The sequence below is a fragment of the Talpa occidentalis genome, unplaced genomic scaffold (genome assembly GCF_014898055.3).
Source record: "Talpa occidentalis isolate TD23 unplaced genomic scaffold, MPIMG_talOcc4v2.1 talOcc4.6, whole genome shotgun sequence".
In the NCBI taxonomy this organism is placed as follows: domain Eukaryota; kingdom Metazoa; phylum Chordata; class Mammalia; order Eulipotyphla; family Talpidae; genus Talpa; species Talpa occidentalis.
This window is the reverse complement of record NW_023604972.1, coordinates 45,656,644-45,681,010: the sequence shown is the minus strand read 5'-3', so window position 1 is coordinate 45,681,010 and position 24,367 is coordinate 45,656,644. Positions and strand designations below refer to the sequence as shown.

Genomic DNA, 24,367 nt, shown 5'->3' with positions numbered 1-24,367 from the left:
CCATTAATTGAGAACATTTTTCCAAAAATTGCTTGTATACCTCATGGCAGTAGCAGGCTCTTTTACTGAATAAAGTTTTTTTTATTTATGAAATAAAATACATTAAAGGGACAAGTAAACCTTTATAACTTTTAGGAGATAATAGGGAACATATTTCCCACCTTGGATAGGGCAGGATTTAACAACACATGAAATAAATTTAAAAATCTTACAATTAAAGCTACAACAATAAAAAATATCAGACCTTCACTAAAAGATACCGACAGAGAAAACAAAGAGAAAAGTAACAGAAAGGTACATTTATAATACAAGAGAAAAAAAAAACCCCTGAAAAGATCCATAAGAAACAAATAATCCAAGTGAAAATAAGCAAGACAATAGCAGTTGCACAGAAGCAACATGGCCAATAAATATATTAAGAGATGCTTAATCTTATTAGGAGTTGGGAAAATAAAATTAGCATTTTATTTTTATTGGGTAAGTATCTAAAAGTGGGATTGCTGGTTTGTATGGTAGCTGTGTGTTAAACTTCATAAGAAACTGCCACAATTTTCAGTAGCAACTGTGTTATTTTGTATTCCCACTGAAACTGTGAGAGGGATTTAGTTGCTATTCATCTTTGTGAGTGCTTTGGTGTATTATCAACATTTTAATATTTACCATTTTTATAGGATGTAGTAATATCTCATAGCTTTAATTATTGTTTCTCTGACATGATTTTGTGTGTTATCTTTTCACATATTTATAATCCATATGCCTTATTTGGTAAAGTGTCTTTTCATATCTTTTTCTATTTTTATTGTTGAGTTGCTTTTTCTAATTATTGAAGTTTGAGAGTCATATTCTGCACTCAAGTCCTTTTTTGGATAACTGTTTTGCAAATATTTTCTTCCCATTTGTGACTTTTCTATTTTCTTTACATGACCTTTTAAAGGTCAGTTTTCCATTTTAATGAAGTTTAATTTACCACTTGTTTTTACTTATGGGTGATGTCCTTGGGTCTAAGAAATCTTTGCTTCACTTGAATACGTGAAGATTTTCTTTTATAAATTTTGTACTTTCCAGTTTCACATTTAGGTCTGTGAACTTTTTGAGTTAATTTCACTTTATGTTGTAAGGTTTGTTCTTTTTTTTTAAGATTATTTATTTATGCATACAAAACTGGGGTACAGGCCAGAGGCACAGGGTATGGGGGAAGGATTCACCAGAGACAGAGTGGGGAGCAGAACAGGCATATCTACTGAAATACACTGCTGAGAAGAGCAGCTGGCTAGGCAGGAGAGGTCTGCTGTGCCATGTGGGTCAGCCCCCTGGCCAGGGATCAAAGGCATGCTGCAGTTGTGACAGCTTCATAGTGCTGAGACTTAATCCCTTGCGCCACCAGGAAGGCGTGCATGCATAGGCATATCCCTTCGTTGCAGCACTATTTGTTGAAGATTCCCTTGCAATTTCGTAAAAATTCAGTTGACCCAAATATATACGAGTATACTGCCAGTTAGTCTATCCTACTGGTTTGGTTTTCTTTGGATCTTTGAATGTGTTAAAACAGTGTGCTTTTATTATTTTTAAGATTTTTATTGAGTTAACATTAGTTTATAACATTAGTTTATAACATCATGTAAGTTTCAGGTATACAGCATTATCTTCAGCATCTATATACACTATATCATAATCTCCAGCAAAGTTTAACTTCATTCCATCACTGTACAGTTTTTCCCCTTTGCCTTTTTACCTATTTCACCCACTCCTCAACCTCCTTCTCGAACTCTGGTTACTATCAGTCTATTCTCTGTCAGAGTTTTGATTTTTTTTTAAAGATTTATTTATTTATGCGTAGAGCTGGGGTGTAGGCCAGAGGTGTGGGGAGTGGGAGTGAGAGGATTCACCAGTGACAGAGTGGGGAACAGAACAGGCAGGTTGACTGAAATACAATGCTGAGGGGAGCAGCGGGCGCAACAGGAGAGGTCTGCTGTGCCATGTGGGTAGTTCCCTGGCTGTCGGGGGGATCGAACTCGTGCTGCAGAGGCTGTGGATAGCTTCACAGTGCTGTGCATAACACCTCAGGTGAGGCCCAGAGTTTTGATTTTTTTTTAATAATCCATATAAGTGAATTCATGGCATTTGTCTGTCTTCATGTGACTTATTTCAATTAGTGTAATACCCTTAAGATCTGTCCATGTTGTTGGTGGCAGGATTTCATCTTTACTTTTTTTAAATGAGTAACATTCCAGTGTGTAAGAGAGAGTGTGTGTACCACATTTTCTTTATTCATCTGTTAGTGGATACTTAGATTGTTGTCATACCTTGGCAGTCATAAATAATGCAGTAAACTTAACGGTCCGTGTATCTTTTTTTTTAATGTTCATAATTTTATTTTATTTTTACTTTTTATTCTCTTCCATCAAGCCACCCTACACCATACGTCATCTGCCTCCCTCCTCCATCCTCTCCCCTATTCCCTCTGGTAACCATTATCCTTTTGCCAAGTTCAAGTTTTATTCCTTCCATTCTTTGCATGTAAATGGTTTTCTTGGGGAGGGGGATAATTGTATTCACAGATGAGTGAAACCATCTGATTCCTGTTTTTCATTTTTTGACTTGTTTCACTTAACATAATCACCTCGGGGTCCATCCATTTTTGTCCCAGATGCCACCTATTGAGTACCTTTGCCCAATTTTTTTTTGTGTGTAGAAGAACTGAGGCGTAGGCCAGAGGGAGAGGGTGGGAGGATTCGCCAGGCAGAGTGGGAAACAGAACAGGCAGATTGAAATACACTGCTAAGGGGAGACAGTGGATGAGACAGGAGAGGTCTGCTGTGACGTATGTGGGTTAGCTCCCTGGCCAGGGGTTGAACTCAGGCTGTAGCAGTGATAGTGCTGAGAACCCTTAGGCCACCATGGAGACCCCCATTGTCCCCATTTTTAATTGGGCTGTTTGTTTCTTTGTTTTTGGGTTATATAAGAACTTTGTAAATTTTAGAGATTAGCCTTTGTCATATGTGATATGCGAATATTTTTTTCCCATTTTGTAGGGTTTGTTTTGTGATGGTGTTTTTGAGGTACAAAAGCTTTAAAGTTGAATGTAATCTCACTTGTTTATTTTTGCATGTTTTCCTTGCTGTGGGGTTGTATTTCCAAATACATCTTTGTGGAGGTATCCTGTAGTGTGTCTCCCAGTTTCAATTATTTGATGTTAGTTCATAGATCCAGGTCTTTAATTCATTTTGAATTGATTTTTGTGTATGGAGTTAAATATGGGTATCCCTTCATTTTTTTGCATGTGACTATCCATGTTTCCCCACACCAATTATTAAAGAGGCTATCTTTTCTCCATAGTATGGCTGTAACTCCTTTGTCGAAGATTAACTGTCTGTATTTATATGGCTTTATCAGTATGCTCTCAGTTCTAGTCCATTAGTCTGAATTTCTGTTTTTATTCCAGTACTATACTGTTTTGATTATTGTTTCTGTATAATATAGCTTGAAGTCAAGAAGTGTGATACCTTTTCAAATTTGTGCTTACAAATTCTTTGGATAAACACCCCAGTGGTGTAATGGTTTTATCATGCTATTTCTGTTCTTAATTTTTTTGAAAACTCTCCATACTGTTTCTTTAATGACTCTACCAATTTACATTCCCACCAATAGGGTATATGAGTTTCTTTTTCTCCATATCCTCATCAACATTTGTTATTTATTGTCCTTTTTCGATAACAGCCATTTTGAGAAGTATGAGTTGATACCTCGTTTTGGTTTTGATTTGCCTTTCCCTAGAAATAATTAATGACTAACATCTTCTCATGTGCCAGTTTGCCTTATGTATGTCTTTTGGTGTCAGTCAAATCTATGCATTTTTTAATCAGGTTGTTTGGTTTTTGTTGTTGAATTATATGAGTTCTTTCTATATTTTGAATATTAATCTGTTGAATGTATTATGCTTTTTTTTTTTTGCTGTGCGGAATTTTTTAATTTGTTGTAATTGTACTAGTTGTATTTTTGTTTCCCTTGCTCTAAGAGTCAAATTCACAAAGAACTACACTAAAACTAATATCCAAGAACTCAACTGCCTCTGTTTTCTTTTATGTACTTGATGATTTTTTACTAATAGTCAAGTGCTTAATCCATTTTGAATTACTTTCTATATTTGGTGTAAGATAGTAGTTAGTTTTGTTCTTTTGCATATCAGTTGTCCCTTTTTCCCAGTGCCATCTATTGATTTCTTTCTTCTTTGTGTGTGCTTGGTTCTTTGTTATAAATTAGTTGTCCATTAAAATAGTGGATTTTACAAGTCTTTTCCAGTAAATCTTTAGGTATCGTTTTTGTTGTCCTTAACAGTTTTTGCTGATTGCTTTTTCCTCTGTATGAGGGACATACTTTCAGGTTTCTTTGCATGTCTTATAATTTTTGTTAAGAACTGGACATTCAAAATAATGTGGCAACTCTGAAATCAGACTCTTTTCTCAGGGTTGTTTTTATTGCTGCTGTTGTGTGTGTTTATTGCTTTAGTGATTTTTCAGAACTAATTCTGTAAAATCAATTCTTTTCTATCATGCATGAACAATGAAGTCTATTTAGATGAGTGGTCGCTAATGCTTGGACAAAGATTTCCTTAAATGCCTGGAATGAGTAAATCTACTCTTGGCCAAGTGACTGTGTGTTTGGGACATACCTTCAATACTCAGCCAGGAATTTTACAGTTCTATCTTAGCCGTTACTTCTTACTTGTGCATAGTTGGAGGTCAGATAGAGGTGAGAGCTTAGATTATATTTCCTATCTTTCCTAAGCCATGTACATAGCCTTCTACATATATATGGCTTTCTAGAGTCCCAGGAAAATGTCACAACTTTCCAAAACTCTGTAGATGTCTTATTCCCAAAGTTTTCTTTTTAATCTTTTTAGTCAGTCTCTTGTGCTCAGCTGCTTCCATGGCCTCTCTCACCCATGAAGTTAAAATATTTGCCGGCAATGGCTACCCCAACCTCTTCCTCTATGCTTTAGGTAGAAGTCTTTATAACTAGTCAAGAGTCAAGGAAACATGACACAAACCACATATTGCCCAGTCTTAGGGAATGAGGTTTTGAATGAATTCTAGTTCAATTTTAATTGTTCCAGTGGTTGCCAAGCTGCCCTGGCATTGAGGAATGACAAAATAAAACATCACAAATCATTGACCTTTCCCATATTCTGCTTTTTTTATTAAGTAAACACCCCCTATGTTTTTTTGCAATTGTTGGTTGATTTCCAGAGTTCTGAAATAGTTGATTCTGAAAAATTTTACCAAGATATTTTGTTCTTTTGTTAGTGCTTGTGTGGAGGGACAAAATTTTTCCATTTCATTTTGATTGAGCTGTGGTAATTTCTGTCTTTGTGTGAGTTTAATTTCTTCTGGATTATTGAACTTACAGACACAAAATATTCTTGATATTCCCTATTCTTTTAATGCCTCAAGGTTGTTTCCTCTTTTACTCTTGATATTTATAATTTGTGTCCTTGGGAAGTGAAGCAATTCCCTCTTTTATTCTTGATAATTGTATATAAATAATTTATAAAAGAGAGGTTTATTAACTTTACTGCCTATTGCCTTTTTCTCAAAACATCTTTTGCGCTTGTTAAATCTATTATTTTTTTGTTTTAAATTTTGTTTTAAACTTTAATGCTTTCTGTCCTTTATAAGTTCCTTCTGCTTTCCTTGAAGCTCAATCCTTTTTTTCCATTGATCATTGATTTTAGATCTTTTCTTACTAATGTGTTTCAGAATGCTATAAATTTATCTTTAGACACAGGTTCAGCTGCACCCTACAAATTTTGCTGATTTGTTATGAATTCACTTAAAGCACTTAAAAATTGTGACTTCTTCCTCTTTGATCCATAGATTATTTAGAAGTGATGTTTAATTTCAGAACCCTTAGGATTTTTCTGGATAATTGTTGGTGATTTCTAGCTTTATTTTGTTGAGGTCACATAGTAAGTTTTGTATGATTTTGTTCATTTAAATAGATTACTGTTTGTTTCTGGCCTCGCTTATGATCCTCTCCTGGGTAATGTTTATGTACACTTTAAAGCAATGTGTATTTTCCAGTTTTTGAGTAGGGTATTGTAAAAAAAAAAAAAATATATATATATATATATATGTGTATATATATGGTCAGGATGGTTGAAAGTGTTCCTGTCTACTCTATCTGTAATGACTTCTGTATATCAGTAACTGGTAGCTGAGTTATTAAAGTCTAAAATACTATTCTTGCAACTGTTAAGAGCTGATATTCTGTATTCTAGCTCTCATTGTTGATGGATTTTTTCATGTTTTTTCTTTGAAAACAATTGATTCTTTTTCCCTTGGTCCCTATTCCTATCTGATGTTAAAGTCTTCTATTTGTCATTTGCATTAACTGGTTTGCAGCACAGTATATTTTAGCAAAATGAAACCCTTTCATAAACTTCTTTTCATGCATTACAATTCCTGTATTGGTTATTTTAAAAATTTGCTTTTGAAAATATGTAGTCTTTTTCTTTGCAAATATTGCCTCTTCTACCTTATTTTCTCTTTCTCTCTCTTGCTAAGTAAGCTGTGTTCTTAGAGTTTAAAAATTCCTTTTGTGTCCTTGTTTTCATTTGTTATTTTGTCATTAGGTTTTTCAAGAGACTCTAAGTTGGTCTGAGGCTTTCAGTTCTCAAGTTGTAATTATCTATAAAGGAGCTCTGTTGATGTGATTGATGTGAAGAAGTGGAAAGGGAGAGAAAGAGTTCTGTAATTCTCTGATTAGCTCTCTTGTTTTTTAGTAAACCTGAATTGTATATGTCTATACACACCCCCTTTCTCTCAGGCTAGTGTGGGGTATTTCTCTTACCCCAGGTCAGTTCAGCTTTGGTAAAACCCACTTGGTTATGCTCTGCTAAAATAGTTTATTCTGTGTCAATTCTTATAAAAGATAAATGTTACTTTAGCTCCCTTCTGCCAGCGCACAATGGGAAGTTTCTTCAGTCTGTATGGTAAGAACCTGGTTGAGTTCCTAGAGATAAAACTCTGGAAAGTGTTGGCATCCATAAGATTTTTAACTCTCAAAATAGTCATCTTTGAACTTCCAACACTTTGTTAGTTACAATTTAAAATAATCCTCATAATATTAATTCCAGTTAAAGGCTTCTATTCCTACTAGATTGTGATTTTCCATATCCACCATTTTGTTTGTATGTACCAGACAGACAGCAGTTTACATGGAACTCAGTTGGTGAGAATAGGAGTGGCAGTTTCTAAATTTTTTTCATGTTGAATCAGAAACTAAAGTCGTGTTCTCGTTCCAGAATTTCAATTTAATGTCTATCAAAATTTCTTGTTCTCACTCTCATTTATCTTTTATTATCACCTATTTTATGTCTTTCTGACTCTTAGTGATGCTTTTTGAGTAATTTCTTTGAATGTATTTTTTCTATTAACTATTTTCAGCTCTGACTATATCGCTGAACACGTAATTTTTCTGTAATACTTTGTTGAGTCGTACATATAGTAAAATACCCAAATGCTTACGTATGCAGCTTAAATGATTTTGACAAAAGTAGACACCAGTATAACTACTGCCTAACTCAGTATGTGGAGCACTGTCATCACCCCAGGAAGTTTCCTTTTCTTACTCTCAACTCAGTTGAAGCTGCCAGCCAGATTTTCGTCTTACTACTATTATCTTATACTTCTACCAGCAAAACATGAGAGTTCTAGGTGCTAATCTACTGTATTTCTAACACTTCATTTGGTCATTATGTTTTCATTTTAACCATTTTGGTTGAGTTTGTTGCATGTGAGTTTGTTTTGCATTAATATTTAGAGTCTTCATTTCATTTTCATTGGCTTTTGTTTGTTTTCCGAATTTGTTTGCTAGGCTGTTACTGCGTATTTTATTTATTTCTTAGAGGAATCTATGTCAACAATAGCTTGTTTGGTTTATCATTGATAAATCTATATTATTAGTACTGAGCTATTCCTGATAACTCACAAAAATGTTCGTATTTTCTTCTCAATTTTTATTTACTTCATTTTGGTAATAGGGTTTTTTTTTTCCCCCTCACTTGAAATACCTTCCTTTCTTCCATTTGTAATAGAAATATTCACTCTAAGAAGATCCCCCTCTTATATTAATCACATTTCACAGAGAATTTCTTGTCTTTTGGTTAGAATACTATATTTAAAGATGAATGTAAAATCTCTAGGATTACTTTAAGCTACCAAATTGTGATATTACTTCAGAATTGACTAAGATCACTTTTTGTGTGTTCATGTGCAGATATGCTTTTTCTAAACCCAAATTATAGGTATAAATTATAAACAATGAAATCTGCAAAGAAGTAACTCTTTTGAAGTTTTTCTGATTATCTTAAAGAAAATAATTTAATTTATATAATTTCTTTACATTTCTGTTAAGAAAGATTTAACAGTAAAATTCAGTTAAGCAAATTAGTATTTTACTTTATAGTGTACATTTTTTTTTGTTTTGCACTTAAGTCTTACAGGTTTTATTTTTCTTTTCTGCTTTAGGCAATCCTTTATCACAGGATATTCTCAATTTATACCAGGACCCAGATGGAACCCGAAAGCTACTGAACTTCATGCTTGACAATCTTGCAGGTAATTATTAATGACAAGCAGTAGACTCGACAGATATTACTTTTAGCGAATGTATCACATGTTTCTTAAAAGTATCTGACCATTTTTTAAAGCTACTTATAGGTTTGGAGTTCCTGCCACTAGTATAAACCATCATAGCGGATCATTCTTTTTTTCATATGAGTACTTTCTTTTTACTAAGGAATATGTTAGGAACTTCAGTTACATTATCTCCTTTAATCTTGCTAGGAATTAAGAGGAGGGAAGATTTGCTGGCATTGGACAGATGCAAATTCAGATATACACAGAATAATTTATCCAAGTCATACAGCTAATTAATGTCAGCTATGGGCTCAAGATTGTCTGGTTCTTAAGCACAAAGATACATAGTTAATGTTTGAATTTGTGCCTATTACTTGAAACCCAAACACTGTATACGTTTTTTCATGAATGAAATGATTAGTTTGATTCACTACACATTTGTGGAAATTTTGCAAGCAGTATTTTAATTAAGAACACTAGTTTTATCTGACTATAATAGTTATCTTCCAGGTGGAAATCCCCCCACCTCCCGTTTTGAGATATAAATATCTCAGAAATACTTTCATAATATGAAGGCTATTAAGTATTAAACTTATAATTTTTTCCTTAAATACTCAATATTGGCTATAAAAGTTTGGAGATTCTATTAAAATTCAGATTTTTTTTGCAATAGTGTTTTTCTAAAATACAGAATCTTTTTAAAAATTTAAAAAAAAAATTATTCATGCAAGAACTGGGGTACAGGCCAGAGGTGTGGGGGTTGAGAGGATTCACCAGAGACAGAGCGGGGAGCAGAACAGGCAGACTAAGTGACATACACTGCTGAGGGGAGCAGAGGGCAAGACAGGAGAGGTCTGCTGCGCCATGTGTGTAGCTCCCTGGCGGGGATCGAACTCGTGCTGCAGTGGCTGCGGATAGCTTCATAGGTTGCATTTTAACCCTTTGCGCAACCGGGGAGTCCCTAAAATACAGAATCTTGATGCAGCTAGAGAAATGTAGCCTTCAGCATAGAGGCCATACTCACAATATTGTGGCAATACTGTATAACTATCTCCATCTTATAAGATACCTACATACAGATTTTTTAAAAAGTAAGATTTCCAACAAAGTAAAACAAAATTCATGTTATTTCAAAGTTTTTGGCTAAAAGTTGATAGATGGGAGAGAGGTAAACTTAGGAAAGGGGTACTTTCAGTAAACAACTAAGAAAATGTAGTGGTTTGATTGACTGTATGAATAGCATGTGTATTTTATTTCTTTTTTGCTTTTGAATTAAATAGTCTCTTGTCTATTGTATAGGGGTAGCCAGTAACTCAGCCATATAGCACATGTGAGGAGGAGTGGGGGAGGGAGGGAGGGTGCGTGTGTGTGCGTGTGTAATTTTAAAGGAGATCTTCATATGTTTTAAACATATGTGGTTTGTTGACATGCATATTTGTTGGAATATATGAATATGAATATATAACATGCACACGCACACACACACACAAATACCTTTTCCCATGGTGTTGATTCCTATTTCAACTTGCTAATCATCTTTTGATGAACAGAAAATTATAATAGGATTTATTGATCTGTTATTATACTACTTTTGTGAACCTCTTTAAGAACTTTTCCTACCTCGTGGTTATGAATGTATTCTCCTATGTTATTATCTAAAAACACCTATTTTTTATGTGCAACATTTAGAACTAATCTTTCTGGAATGGTGTTTGTGTACTTCAGGAGGCAATTTTCATAAATTTTCCTATATATATTAAATTGATCGCAAACCACATTGAAAAGACTATCCTTTCATTACTATTTTTAGTATCCTTTTTGTTATAAGTTGTCCCTGTATATAAAAATCTGTTCCTGGAGTTTCTTGGTTTTTTTTTTTTTTTTAAAGATTTATTTATTTATTTATTTATTTTAAAGTATTATCTTTTTTTTTTTTTGTTTTTTAATTTTTTTTTGTTTTTTAAACAGAGGCATGTTTTTATTTATTTGTTTGTTTGTTTTGTTTACACATGCACTGGGTACAGTCAGAAGCGCGGGAGGGTGAGAGAATTCACCAGAACCAGAGCGGGGAGCAGAGCAGGCAGAAGGACCGAAGTACACTGCTGAGGGGAGCAGCGGGCGGCAGGAGAGGTCTGCGCGCCATGTGGGACCCTCCTCTGGTGGCCGGGGAGCAGCCGGGGATCGAACCGGCGCCGCAGAGGCCGCGGGCAGCTTTGCAACCCAGCGCTCAACCGCTGCGCCACCGGGGAGGCCCTATTATCTTTTTTATTAAAAAGTATCACTATTTTTTTTTAATAATAAATTTTATTTTTATATTCCCCATACAATTGCTACTCCCCCATTCTGACCCCAATCCCTCCCCTCCCACCCCCCACCTGCCAAAAAGTGTCTCTGGTTCATAGTTTTTTGTTGATTTTGATTTTTACTTTCTTAGTTATTCATTTTCCTGGTCCATTATTTAAGTTTTCTAGATTCCTGCTATGAGTGAGACCATCCGGTATTTTTCTTTTTCTTTCTGGCTTATTTCACTGAGCATGATCCCTTCCAGCGCCATCCATGTTGCTGGAAATTGCATGTGTTTATCTTTTTTGAATGCTGAGTAATATTCCATGGTGTATATGTACCACATAAGATTTATTTATTTATTTATATAAACACTGGGTACAGTCAGAAGCACGAGAGGGTGAGAGAATTCACCAGAGCCAGAGTGGGTAACAGAACAGGCAGACTGACAAAATACACTGCTGAGGGGAGCAGAGGCGCATCATGAGAGGTCTGAGCACCATGTGGGACCCTTGCCCGGTGGCTGGGGGTCGAACTGGCACTGCAGAGGCTGCAGACAGCTTTGCAGCCCAATGCTCAACCGCTGCGCCACCAGGGGAGGCCCTGGAGTTTCTCTTCTTTTCCTCTAGTCTCTGTGGCAATAAATTGGTGTCTTTTGTTATGGTAGTTTTATAAACTATCTGGAGATCCAGTAAAGGGATCTTCCCTTTAGATTCTGAAATTGTTGAGTTTTAGATTCCGTATTTCTTTATCTTAAAATTGTTAGGATCGTTTTTTCAAATTTCTTCCTGTCACAAAATGTAGCCATTTTGATGGGAATATATAGAATCTATAGATAGCTCTGTAAAGAACTGACATGTTTGCAAGAACACTGGGTCTTCTAGCAGTGTAGAGTATGCTTTCATTGTGCCTGTCATAATTTCTCTTGATGAGTTTAAGTAGTCTTTTTCAAAATAATCTTAATAGTTATTGCTGATTTGTGGAGTACAGTTGAATTTTACCTACTTGTAAATTCACCTTGGTGAATTCTTGCTAAATGCCTTTGCTAAGTACATATTCCACCACTTTGCTAAACTCTTTTTAATCCTAATGCGTTTTTGTTTCAGTTTGTATGATTGTATCATTTGCAAAAATAACACCTTTTACTCTTCTTAATTTCTTGCTTTATTACTTTTGCTGAGACTACCCTTGAAGTGCTAACTGAAAATGGTAGTAATAGGCATCCTTCTCTAATTTCATAATTTTTTAGCTTTTAATAATTTATAGCTTCTAGTTATAATAATTTGCAGTGATGTTCTCCTTACTTTTTATATACTTTTTTAGTAGATTAAGGAAGTCTTCTATTTCTGGTTTGCTAGAAGAGTTTATTTTTAAATAATAATATATGTTGAAGTTTATAATTTTTTTTCCTATTAATGAATCTATAGTTTCTGTCCTTTATCCTGTTAATTTGGTAATTACATTATTTTTTGTGTGTTATGTGACATATTCCTGAAATAAATCCAAGTAGGTTGTAATATGTGATTGTAATATATTATTTCATATATTCCTTATTCAATTTGTTAATATTTTTTACTTAGGATTTTTTTCATGTGTGTTTGAGTAAGATTGGCTAATAGTTCTTCAATATCCTGCTAAGTTTTGATATAAAGATTATAGTGGTTTCATAAAATTTATAGGGAAATAGTTCCTCATTTTCTGTTCTTTGGAAGGGTAAAGATTGGTGTTCTCTTTTTTTTTAAAAAAAGATTTATTTATTTATGCATACAAGAACTGGGATACAGGCCAGAAGTGTGTGTGTGGGGGAAGAGGATTCACCAGAGGCAGAGTGGGGAACAGGCAGAATGAGTGAAATACACTGCTGAGGGGAGCAGCGGGTGAGTCAGGAGAGGTCTGCTGCGGCATGTGGGCAGCTCCCTGGCTGGGGATTGAACTGGTGCTGCAGTGGCTGTGGATAGCTTCATAGGTTGTGTCTTAACCCATTGCACCATCAGGGAGGCCCAGTTGGTGTTCTTTCTTAAGTGTTTGGTTAAATAGCCTAAGCCTGGGTTTTTTTTCTAGGAAGTTTTCCATTACTGATTGAACTTATATAATATGCAATATAATAACTGTAGTATTTTTATAATTTTCCATTTCTCTTTCTACTGTTTTCTGAATGTTGTACTTTTATTTTATATAAATCTTTGAATTTGTTCAGAATGTTTGTGTGTTAAATATACATTTGATATCTAGTGATGTTTCTTTGCTACTTTAGTTACCTGTATTTAATTCATGCATAGTCTTGATCAGGAGTTTATCAATTTTATTAGATTCACTGGTCTTTATTCTGATTTACTCATAATCACTCATTTCTTACCTTTATTTCTGCTTTCTGCTTTCTTTGAGCTGTTCTTCTAACTTCTTATGATTTGCTGTTCTTCTAACTTCTTATGATCAACACCAAAATTATACATTGTAGACTTTTTCACCTGTATTATATTCATTTATGAATCTCCCTGTAGCCATATCTTTAAACTGCATCCCACATGTTTTAATATATGTTGTTTTTTATTTTCATTCTGTTCAGCTTTTTTCCTAATAGCTCTCATGACTGATCAGACATTTCAGGAGTGTTTTTATTTCCAGAGGAGTTCTAGGTTTGTTGTTGTTGTTATTGTATCTTAATTCCATTGTGATCAGAGAACATATTGTGAATGATTTAAGTTTTTAAAATGTTTATTACCCAGGGCATACTTAATATTTGAAAATGCTAAGTATGCATTTAAGAAGAATGCACATTCTATAGTAGTTTGGTGCAGCATTATATATGTTGTTTAAATTTGTTAATCGTTACATATACTTATTGCTTGTTTCGATTTTATTCATTACTGGTAACACCTACTTTGTAAATTTGTTGATTTCTTATTAGTTCTTACAACCTTTTTGTATATATTGTACATATTGTATATATTGAAGGAATATTTTCATATGTTTAATCTTTCTGGTTTTCTGAACCTTTTATCATTAAAGTATTCATATTACTTTGATCTTAATATAGCGACATGAAGAAAATGGCTAAATGAGTTGTCTTTTGGTTAGAATTTGCACTATATCCTATTCTGTTCTTTTATGTAAATGGTTAATCTTTCTGTGTCCCTTTATCTTAGTATTTCTTTCAGTCTGAAAACTTAATTTGTTTAATTGAGAACTTTCCTCTTTATTTTGCATATAAACATAAAGTACTATAAATTTTCTATTTCCGAGTCACTTGAGGTGCAGGCCAGAAATTTTGATTTGTTATAGTTTCATTTCAAGCTATTCAGTACATTTTTAAAGATTTTCCTTTGAGATTTTCTCTTTTTAAGGATTATTTAGAAGTACGTTGTTTAATTCTTAGTTTTCTGGCATTAGCTTCTTGTTTGATTCTAGTTTGGGATCAGTTGGCAAACATTCTGTATTATTTTAGTTCTTTTAACCTGGTTGAGGTTTATTTTGTCTATCTTGATGAATGTCCCATGGGTGCTTGGAAAAGTCTATGTTCTGCAATTTTAGGGTAGACTGTTCTGTATATGTGAATTAATCATGTTCATTGTTGGTGTTCAGTTCTTCTAAATCTTTTCTAACTTTCTGGTATTCCTAACAAATGTTAATTATTGTTTTGAAATCTTCACTCACAATTGAAATCCAATTGTGGATTTGTGTATTTCTACTTTTAGCACCATCAGTTCTTTTTTCACATATATTGAAGCACTATTGTTTGGTGCATACATATTTAGTATCACTACATCTTCTTGATGGGCTGGTTCTTTCATCATTGTGTAATAATCTGTTTTGTTCCTAATACAGTAGGTCCAGGAATAATGATTCCTTAAATGTAATTTTCTTACAAGTTGATGAGAAAAATCAGTCCCCACTGAGGTTTAACAAAAAAGGTTATTTAAGGATCTGTTTTTTTTTTTTTTATATAAGATTTATTTTTATTTATTTATTTTATTTATACAAGCACTGGGTACAGTCAGAAGCGCGGGAGGGTGAGAGAATTCACCAGAGCCAGAGCGGGGAGCAGAGCAGGCAGAGGAGCAGAGCAGGCAGAGGACTGAAGTACACTGCTGAGGGGAACAGCGGGCGGCAGGAGAGGTCTGCGCGCCATGTGGGACCCTCCTCCGGTGGCCAGGGAGCAGCCGGGGATCGAACCAGCGCTGCAGAGGCTGCGGGCAGCTTTGCAACCCAGCGTTAAACCGCTGTGCCACCGGGGAGACCCTTAAGTATCTGTTTTAATTGTATTCATTTTTTCATTTAAAGTTAAAGTTTCTAAGAACCTATCGGTCACATTAAGTGGGAACATACTGTATTTTCTTTTAAGTTTACTTTATCTGATACTACTATAATCACTCTGCTTTTTTGGTTTAATAGTAATATGATACGTCTTCTGTTTTTTTCTACTTTCAATTTTATTATGCTCTTATATTTGAAACAAATTTATTCTAGATGCATACAGTAGAGTGATGTGTCATGTTATTTTTATTATGTGCTCTACCAAGAGTCCACTCTTAATTTGTGTATTTAGGCCATTTACATTTAATTAATGTTATGTAGAATTTAAGTGTCATTTTATTATGTTTTCTGTTTCCTTCTATTTCTTCATCCTCTGTTTATTTTGTCTTGGTTTCTTAAGGGTTATGTAAATATTTCTTAGGATTACACTTGGTCTTATTTGTGATTTTTTTAGTACATATTTTGTATTATTTTCTTAGTTATTGCTCTAGATATTACAAATACATAATTAGCACAATCTACTGGTAATGATGTTTTGTCACTTTAAATGAATTATTGTTGCCTTTTATATATATGCTTCTTTACTCTCTCCACTTTTAAAATCTAATTGTCTGGTATTTCCCTACATTGCATAATCACAGATGTTATAATTTTACTTCAACTGTCAGACATGATTTAAGAAACTACTGTGAAGGATAATCTATGATAATCACCCCTAATTTTACCCATTGTTGATCTTTTTGATGTTTTGATTCTTAGCTATTGTTTCCTTTCTGTTTAGAAATCTTCCTTTATTATTTTAATGCTCATATCTGCCAACAGCAAAGTCTTAGTTTTCCTTTGATAACATCTTTATGTTGTTATTAGAGGGATAGTTTTGCTAGATACAGAATTTGGGTTAATACTTCTTTGTTTCAACACTTAAAAAAAAATGTGCTACTTCCTCTGGCTTCCATCATTTCAGAAAAGAAGCCACTGTTCCCCTTAGGTATGTCACGTCTCTCTGTGAGATTCTTTGTCTTTATTTTTCAACAGTTTAATTATCATGTCTCTTGGAGTGGATTTTTTGTACTTAAAGTTTGCTCACTTTCTTATATTTTCACTAACTTTGGAGTTTTTGATTATTATCTTTTAAAATATGTCTTAAGCCCACATTTTGCCCCTTTCTTATTGGATTCTGATGATATAAATCTTAGATCTTTTATACAGTTCCACCGATTCAAGAGGTGTTCATTTTTAAAAATCTAATTTTTATTGTACATATTGAAGAAATTCTTTTGATTTAGCCTCAGATTCAAACATTTTATCTTTTGCTACCTTTATTATGCCCTTTTAGCAAGCTTTGTTATTTTGGTTATTGCATTTCAGCTTGATAATTTCTATTCGGTCCTTTAAAAAATAACTTTTATTTTTTTATTGGGGTTTCCTACTTTTTCATCTGTTTTAAAGAATTTTTAATCCTTGAAGCAGCTTTGTGAGGACTGCTGTAAATTTCTGTCAGATAATTTCAACATCTGATTAATCTGTTTGGTATTTGTTGTTGCTGCTCTTCTCTCTGTTAAATTGTGATTATCTTGATATTGGGAAAAACCAGTGTTTTTCCACTAGTAACAGACATTTTGAATATTATGTTAGGAGACTTTTGATCTTTTTAAAGGCTCAAATTTGACAGTTTAACTTCTGGGTTCTGTTGACCCTTTAGGTTCAGTTGGCTTCCTTGCAGGCAACTGTGTTACCTAATGTTACCAACAAATGTGTGGTATGGGATGGATTGATTCTCTTGGCGCTCTCTGTACTGAAGATGTTGTCATCAGTGTTTGGGTCACCACTGCCAGTTGGTACACATTTCCTCCCTAGTCCTCATTATGCTTCTCATTTTCACTCCATTAGCCAGAGAAATCAGGTTGTTCTTGTTTCCTCTTTGTCCACCTTCCCTTCCCCCAGCTTTTCTAGTGACTGCAGGGTTGGCTGCTGGTGTGTGTTATTTATGGGGGTAAAAATGAGAGAATTATTATTGATTTGTCACATTTAGTTATGATGCTGAGAGATGTATTAAGATGTTAACTGCTGTCTCCAGTATTCATACTGAGAGCAGGCTTCAATTTTGATCCAAATTCTGGTAATACGTCTAGGACCACACAGTTTTTATTTGATTTGATCGTAGCCCAGATAACTTTATATACCTGTCTCTTGTCATGCCATTGACCATGTAGTTTTATCTTTAAAAAAAAATTAATTTTAAGCGATTATCACATCTGAACATACTATCCTCCTTATAAGAAAATGTTAAAAATTTTTGTTAGACTTAGAATTTCCTTTGACTACTACCTATAGTCTATTCCCTTCCAAGTAGATGAGCACAATTGCAATTTGACTGTTTATCTTATACACATTTTTATATTTACATACAAAAATTATATTAGAGATTTTATGATACTTTTCATGTGTTTTTAAAAAGTTTTTTAATAAAATATATTTTTTCTACTTTTTTTTCATGCAGCAGTTTCTCTTTCTACTTTGGCACCCAAGTGTTTATTCTTTTTCTTTTAAATTGTAATGGTAACTACCATAAAATGGATACAATTTTATGTACCATTGTTTTTGCTATTATAAACAATGGTGTAATGAATATCTTTTTGATTGCTGCATAGTGCTGACCCCAGGAAATAGAATTGCTGGATTACAGGGACACAGTTGTTTTAAATTTCAAAGACAATCCAGTTTGCCTTTCCAGATAGCTAGCTATACCAATTTATATTCCTACCACCTGTACATGCAAGTATCTATGTTTTGTCATCATCAATCCTGAATAAAATTAACCTTAACATTATTTTTGTCAACCTGAATAAAACTATGCTTTTTATTTTTCTTGGTTCCTGGTATGATAATGTCTTTTCCTGTCTTTTCGGCTCATTTCACTTATACTTACATACCATGATTTATTAGTTAAAATGTATTAGTTAAGATTTGGAAAGCATCTAAATCATCTTACTAGTTGTATGTTGAGGATTTTATATATTTCTGAATTCTTGACCTTTTGCTAATATGGACACCAATCGCTAAAAAGTTCTTTGTTTACTCTTCTTTGTATTTAAATATTGGATTTTCCATTTTTGAGATAGCTGCCATGATCCTAGCATGGCACGCCTAGCAGGCATGATTATTTTCCAGGATTCAATATGTTGAACCAGCTGGGTGGTTTGTCAGTTTATGATAACCTTCATTCCTTTCCTGGCGAGATGTAGAATAAGCAAAGCAGTGTTCATTCCATTTTATGAAAAGTATGCTAAAGTAGGCATCCTTTAGTTAGAGTTTTGGAACCCAAAATGACTAGTAAAGTGACACTTTTTTTTTAAGATCCCATGTCTTTGGTCAAAATTTTTGTGACTGCATGAAGGTGGAGTGGATGAAGATGGGGTGTTTTGTTTTAAAGGATTACATTTCTCAGCTAAGCCTGGACAAATCTACAACCTTGAATCAAATAGTCCTATAATTGTAAATGTTTTTATTTTTGCAAACTTTTAAATGGGAGAAGAAAAGGAGGTAGTTAAATCTTAGTGAATTTTGTTTTATCTTATAGCTGTGTTGCATTTAGTTCCATGATATCAATAACCATATCTGAACAATTAATGTTTAATTACCAGTGCCTTTCTTTTTCTGTACAATGTAATTATGTAGACTCTCCTGCTTTGCATTGACATTATAAGAGAAAAAGATTAATATTAGGAAATGAAATCCCTATTAGCAAATTCAGTATTGGTTATTATACATTCATATGTGCTATTTTGTATTTTAAATATGCTTGAGTATTATGTATGGTTTATCAGTATGTTGGAACTGCACATAGTTTCGATTTCCCAGTAAGACACAAGGCTGAGTCAGTACAGTTTTACATATGTCAGATACAAGATCCTACTTAAGGTTTTAAAATAGGGATTTTTTCATAAGTAACATGTAAGTAGTGTCATCAGTGAATTCCTTAATATTCTTTTTGGATATTAGGTACGTGTTTTCTGTATAGCTCTTTTTTAACTTCCTTTAGCTTCTAAATCATTATATTTCCATGTTAAATTGTTAAGTCATTTTGTGGGCTGAAGGAAAAATAGAAGTTCATTTGCTTTCATAAAATAAATGATACTGACTTTAGAAGCACATGAAATGATGTCAAAATTTTTTTCAGTTCATCCAGAGCAGCTTCCTCCGAGGCCATGGATTACATTAAAAGAACGAGACCAAATTCTGCCATCAGGTAAGTAGTTTTTCTTATTCTTCCTTGACTTCTTTCAGAAATACCTGAAATACCATTTTGACTTAGTGATAAACTTGTCTTCATTTTACAAAACTCCTCTATGTAGATGACTTTAAAAATACCGACATAGACTTTTAAACATAAATTTACATTAAGACTTGGGTACAAGAATCAAATGTACCTTGTAACACAGCCTGTAAAATGGCATTTTTACACAGGGTAGTAATGGTTGAGTTCAGGAAAATGAGTAATAATGAATTTTCTTTTGAAAAAGAAACTAGGATGCTTTATCCTTCTTGAGTAGGTAGATTGATAACACTTCTAAAGGAATAATTTAGTCTGCATCTACATATGCTATTGGTATATTGTAAACAAAAAGAACACAAGGACTATAGTGTTGTTACGGTGGTGGGAGAACTATGGGCACTACACCTGAGGGGAATAACCAGATACTGTACAAAAATGAACAATTGTATAAGAGAATAAACAAATTTAGGGGGAAAAATGTGATGTCATACCAGAGGTGTAGAAATGGTGTAGGTTGAATATTTGAGAAATTTAAGGATATGGCTTAAGCATTTCTAGAACTGCGGTAATATAGAAATAAAAATTTTTATCTCGTCTTGACAACCAATAATGACTTGACATTATTTGTATATCTCTTCACTGCCTATTAAATGTTTTATGATTGGGAATTCTATTTAAAATAGACATGCCAGATATCTTATTTTATGTCCTAAGAGTAATGATTTTCCATTTTTAAATTAGCATATGAAAAATTTTACTCTTTTAATATGAAGGTTAAACCAATTACTGAATATTAACGTTTTAATAATTTTTGAAGGGTAAATCACAAATTTGTTGTTTTTTTTTTTTTAAACCACTTTGTGGGTTTTTTTTTTAATTAAGAGGATTAAGAAAAAAATCAGTCGCTTTGGTATTGGGAAATGTAGCATCTTATATTTCTATTTGCACTTTAAAAACACTGAGAAATATTATATACATATACTTCAGTGTTTTCCAGGGCTACTCATTTTAAAACCACCACACCTCTAGAACCGTAGTATCAGTACATTTAAGATGCACTGTGTCAGTGTTATCATGAATTATATTTCTATTTTCTCATACACATTGATGGTCTGAGTAAAACCTCAGATTTTCTGCAAGGCCTAAAGTTAGGCAGATTTATTTTAGGTGTGGCCTTCCCCATTGTATAAATTGATCTTTTTGATAATACAAAACTCCATTTTCTATTTCTTTGAGTAATTTCTTTGAGCATGAATGAACATAATCATGAGAAGAGTTTTCCTTATACTGCATACCTACATTTCCATTAAGAAAAGGAACAATAAAAACAAATTTTCATTAGTTGTTGAATTCTCAAAGGAATGTGTTATTAGGTCTTTATTGAAAAACCAGTATGGTTCTTTTTCTTGGGAATGTGTGGCACTTCCCTTAGTGGAATCTGAGTGTTAAAAAAAGTAGATGCTAAGATGCCTTCACTTCTGGTGGCTAGGGAAATGTGTATAACTAACGGTGGTTAAGGATGACTTATATCCACAGAAGCATAATTTAACTACATTAGACTTAATCCTAGATAGTGAAAAAACTACTGTTGTTTAAAATGCCCAATAATCTCTCCAATAGACTAGTGAACTGTTTCTCTTAAAAACTGTTCACTTTCTGAAATGGAATCAACTTTAATCAAGTGTTACTTTATTATTTGAATGCTTTGCCTTTTATTTAAATATGTGATTTTCAATCTTGATTGCCCATTATAATCACATGGGATGTTTCTTAAAAATATGGACACACACACACACACACACACACACACACACAGGCTTACTGACTTAGTCTGCAGTAAGTCCATAGGTGGTGTCTGCAAGCAATTTTTTTTTTAAAGTTCTACAAAGTAATTCTAATGGAAAGCCACAATAGAGAATTAATGTTGCAGGTGGGGGGGGGTGTACTGACAGGGCTTTTCAAACTGATATTCCATGTGCATATGAATCACTTGGGGATTTTGTTAAATTGTTAGGTTCTGAATTAGCAGATCTTGGCAGAATCAGAGTTTTCTGCATTTCTAACTTCATAGGTGATAACTCATGATTTTTGGTCCTAAGAGCACACTTTGGAGTAGCATGAAACAAACCATGGCCTTCTGACTATTAATTTGCTCACAATCCCTTTGTAGGGAGAATTTAATTTCAGAAATAAACTTGTGATTTGGTATAAAGGATTCTGTTATTACTAAACTTTGTTAGTCCATGTTCTTTTTTCAGTTCAGATTAGTGAAAGTAAGAGGCTCAAAAAAGTGTGGATATTTTGTAAGGATGAATAAAATTAGAATCTTTAAATGGCAGTGAAACTAAAATTTTTTTGTTCCATTTTTACAGAGAAGCCTTCCCCGCAGTAAAGTAACATTCTGATTTTAAATTTAAATTTTTATTAAATAAATTTCCTAAAATGTTCATATATAAAGTTAGCTTTATTTTCTTTTGAAGATATTTATATTTATTTTTGTGAAGAAGAGCTGGAGTGTAGACAATGGGTGAGAGGAGTCACCAGAGACAGAATGGAGAGCAGAACAGGCAGATTGACTGAAATACACTGCTAAGGGGTACAGTGGGCAGACAGGAAAGGTCTGCTATGCCAGATGTGGGTTAGCTCCCTGGTCAGGAATTGAACTCGGGCCATAGCAGTGATAGTGCTGAGACTTAACCCATGTTAGTTTAATTCTTGTAAAAGGACAATGGTGTGATAGAATCAATGAAGTGTTTTAATGAATGTAGTTTAACAAAATCTTGCCAAGGCGTTTTATAGTAATGATATTTGGGATACGCTTTGTGCCATGTGTGCTTGTGCAAGTGTGCACATGATATTGCTTTAGAAAAACCTGCCTAATTTTCTCCCTTTTGTCTGTTTTCTTCCCCCCCACTTCTTAGCATCATTCACAGTTATGTGTTACAATGTGTTATGTGATAAATACGCCACCCGGCAGCTATATGGCTATTGCCCATCCTGGGCATTAAACTGGGAATACAGGAAAAAGGGAATTATGGAAGAAATTGTTAACTGTGACGCAGATATCATTAGTCTTCAGGTAACACTCGAGAAATTAAATTGTCTTTAATATAAAGGTGAACTTAAAAATAACAGAAGCTTTTACCTCTACTAGAATTCCTATTTTCAAAGCAAAACTCAAAGGGAAATGTTTTTTCTCCTCTTAAAAACAAAAAGGACAAAAGGGCAATTTTAATAAGCACTTAAGACATTTTCACAGTGAAACTATTTTACTAAGTATAACCACCACTTACACTCATTTACTATTTCTTAAGTGAAAATAACGTCATCCATTATTTACTATTTCTTAAGTGAAAATAACGTCATCCATTATTCATGTTAATCATTCTTGTCACCAACAAATCATTGGTATGGCTGAAATAGAAAACTGCAGAAGTGTATCTTTGAGGAACATAATTTAACTTACAATGAAATCTGTAAAAAATTGTCTGCTATTATTTCTTAGTGATAAACATTTTAAAAATTAAAAATTATTGTACTACAAGTCATTTTTGCCTTACTTTAAAAACCACCTCTGCAATTTCAATTCTTCAGTTTTATAACATTTTATTATAATGAATTTAACTGAAGAATAATCTTTCCATTGAAATGTATGCCTTACTGCTTCTTTTCAACACTGCTAATAATCAAGAGAGTTCACGGGTAATTTAAAAAAAATTTTTTCTAAACTTCCAAGCATATTAAACACTTAACAGTGTTTTAAAAATTTAAAGATTATAATTTTACATTACCTTTTCAGCATAACTTGAGAAGCTACTGCTTTTTAAATTATTTTTTTGGTACTAAAGTACATTGATAATTATTTTAATGTTGTCAGTGATTCACATGACTTCCTGGGAAATAATAAGAAGTAAAAACTTCAAAAATTAAATTTTATTTTGAACACTGAGAACTGACACAGGACTAGAGGGGAAAAAGGGCAAACAAAATTAGGGGTGTTTTAGTTGCTTAGTTGTCTGCCTTTTGGTTTAGTATTTGTGGTACTAATAGCCTCATACTCTTTTCAGTATAGTTTGGAGATAGAAACATAATTTAAAAAATTTTCTTATTATAAAGGTAATATAAAGTTTTCATTCTAGAGACATTGAAAATTTTGGAAAACTATAAATAATGATGTGGGAAAACACCCAATTTTATATTCCAAACGTGGTTGCTGACTTAAAACTTATGAAATATTTCTGGTGCACATTGTTAATATACTTATCTGTTTATTTGAAGATAGATTTTCAAAATAAAATTGGGATCACAATGTTGACATATTTCTTGCTTATTGCATATTACGTACTTTCCACATTCCAAAAATTCTTCAAAGACAATTATGTGAATTTATATTGATTTTAACATTTTTCCTAATTTGGACATTTAGGTTGTTTGAGTTTTTGCTGTTAAAAAAAATCATGTTATGAGTATGCTGATTTTACTCTTGATTATTTCAGATTTGTTAAAAATATTTTATGGGTCAAAGAATAAAATGGTCTTAACCTAATGATTGCTAAATTAATAGACTTTTGTATAATTGGTCTTCAGATATCTAAAAATTTCTTAAAGTAGAAGTTTTTGTTGATCTTAAACTTGTTGCTTTTGGGTCTCATTCCTTTTCACCTCAATTGAGAAAGATAAATATTCTTTAAGATTTCTACTTTATATATACAATTTACTATTCCCTACCACTTAATCTACTATATCACCAAGTTTTTTTAAATTTATCAATCTTAAGGAAGTGAACTATAATGAAATGAATCCTAAAATGGTAGTGAAGAGATTTGGGACTAATTAGCTCTGTGAGCAGGAGAAAATCACAAAACATTTCTGATTCTTTTAGGTATAAAAAGCTGCCATTGTGAAATGGCAGCTA

At 33.2% G+C, this 24,367-nt stretch overlaps 1 protein-coding gene across 6 annotated transcripts in view; it reads left to right on the top strand.

The window, feature by feature from the left end:
* CNOT6L (CCR4-NOT transcription complex subunit 6 like) overlaps positions 1–24,367 on the top strand; it is a 96,709-nt gene that overhangs the window by 46,868 nt on the left and 25,474 nt on the right. For all 6 annotated transcript variants that reach the window (XM_054688353.1, XM_054688352.1, XM_054688356.1 and 3 more), the window contains exons 5-7: positions 8,529–8,618; positions 19,357–19,425; positions 22,374–22,531. In XM_054688353.1, the coding sequence (XP_054544328.1) occupies positions 8,529–8,618; positions 19,357–19,425; positions 22,374–22,531 (317 nt within the window). The remainder of the gene's footprint in view (positions 1–8,528; positions 8,619–19,356; positions 19,426–22,373; positions 22,532–24,367) is intronic.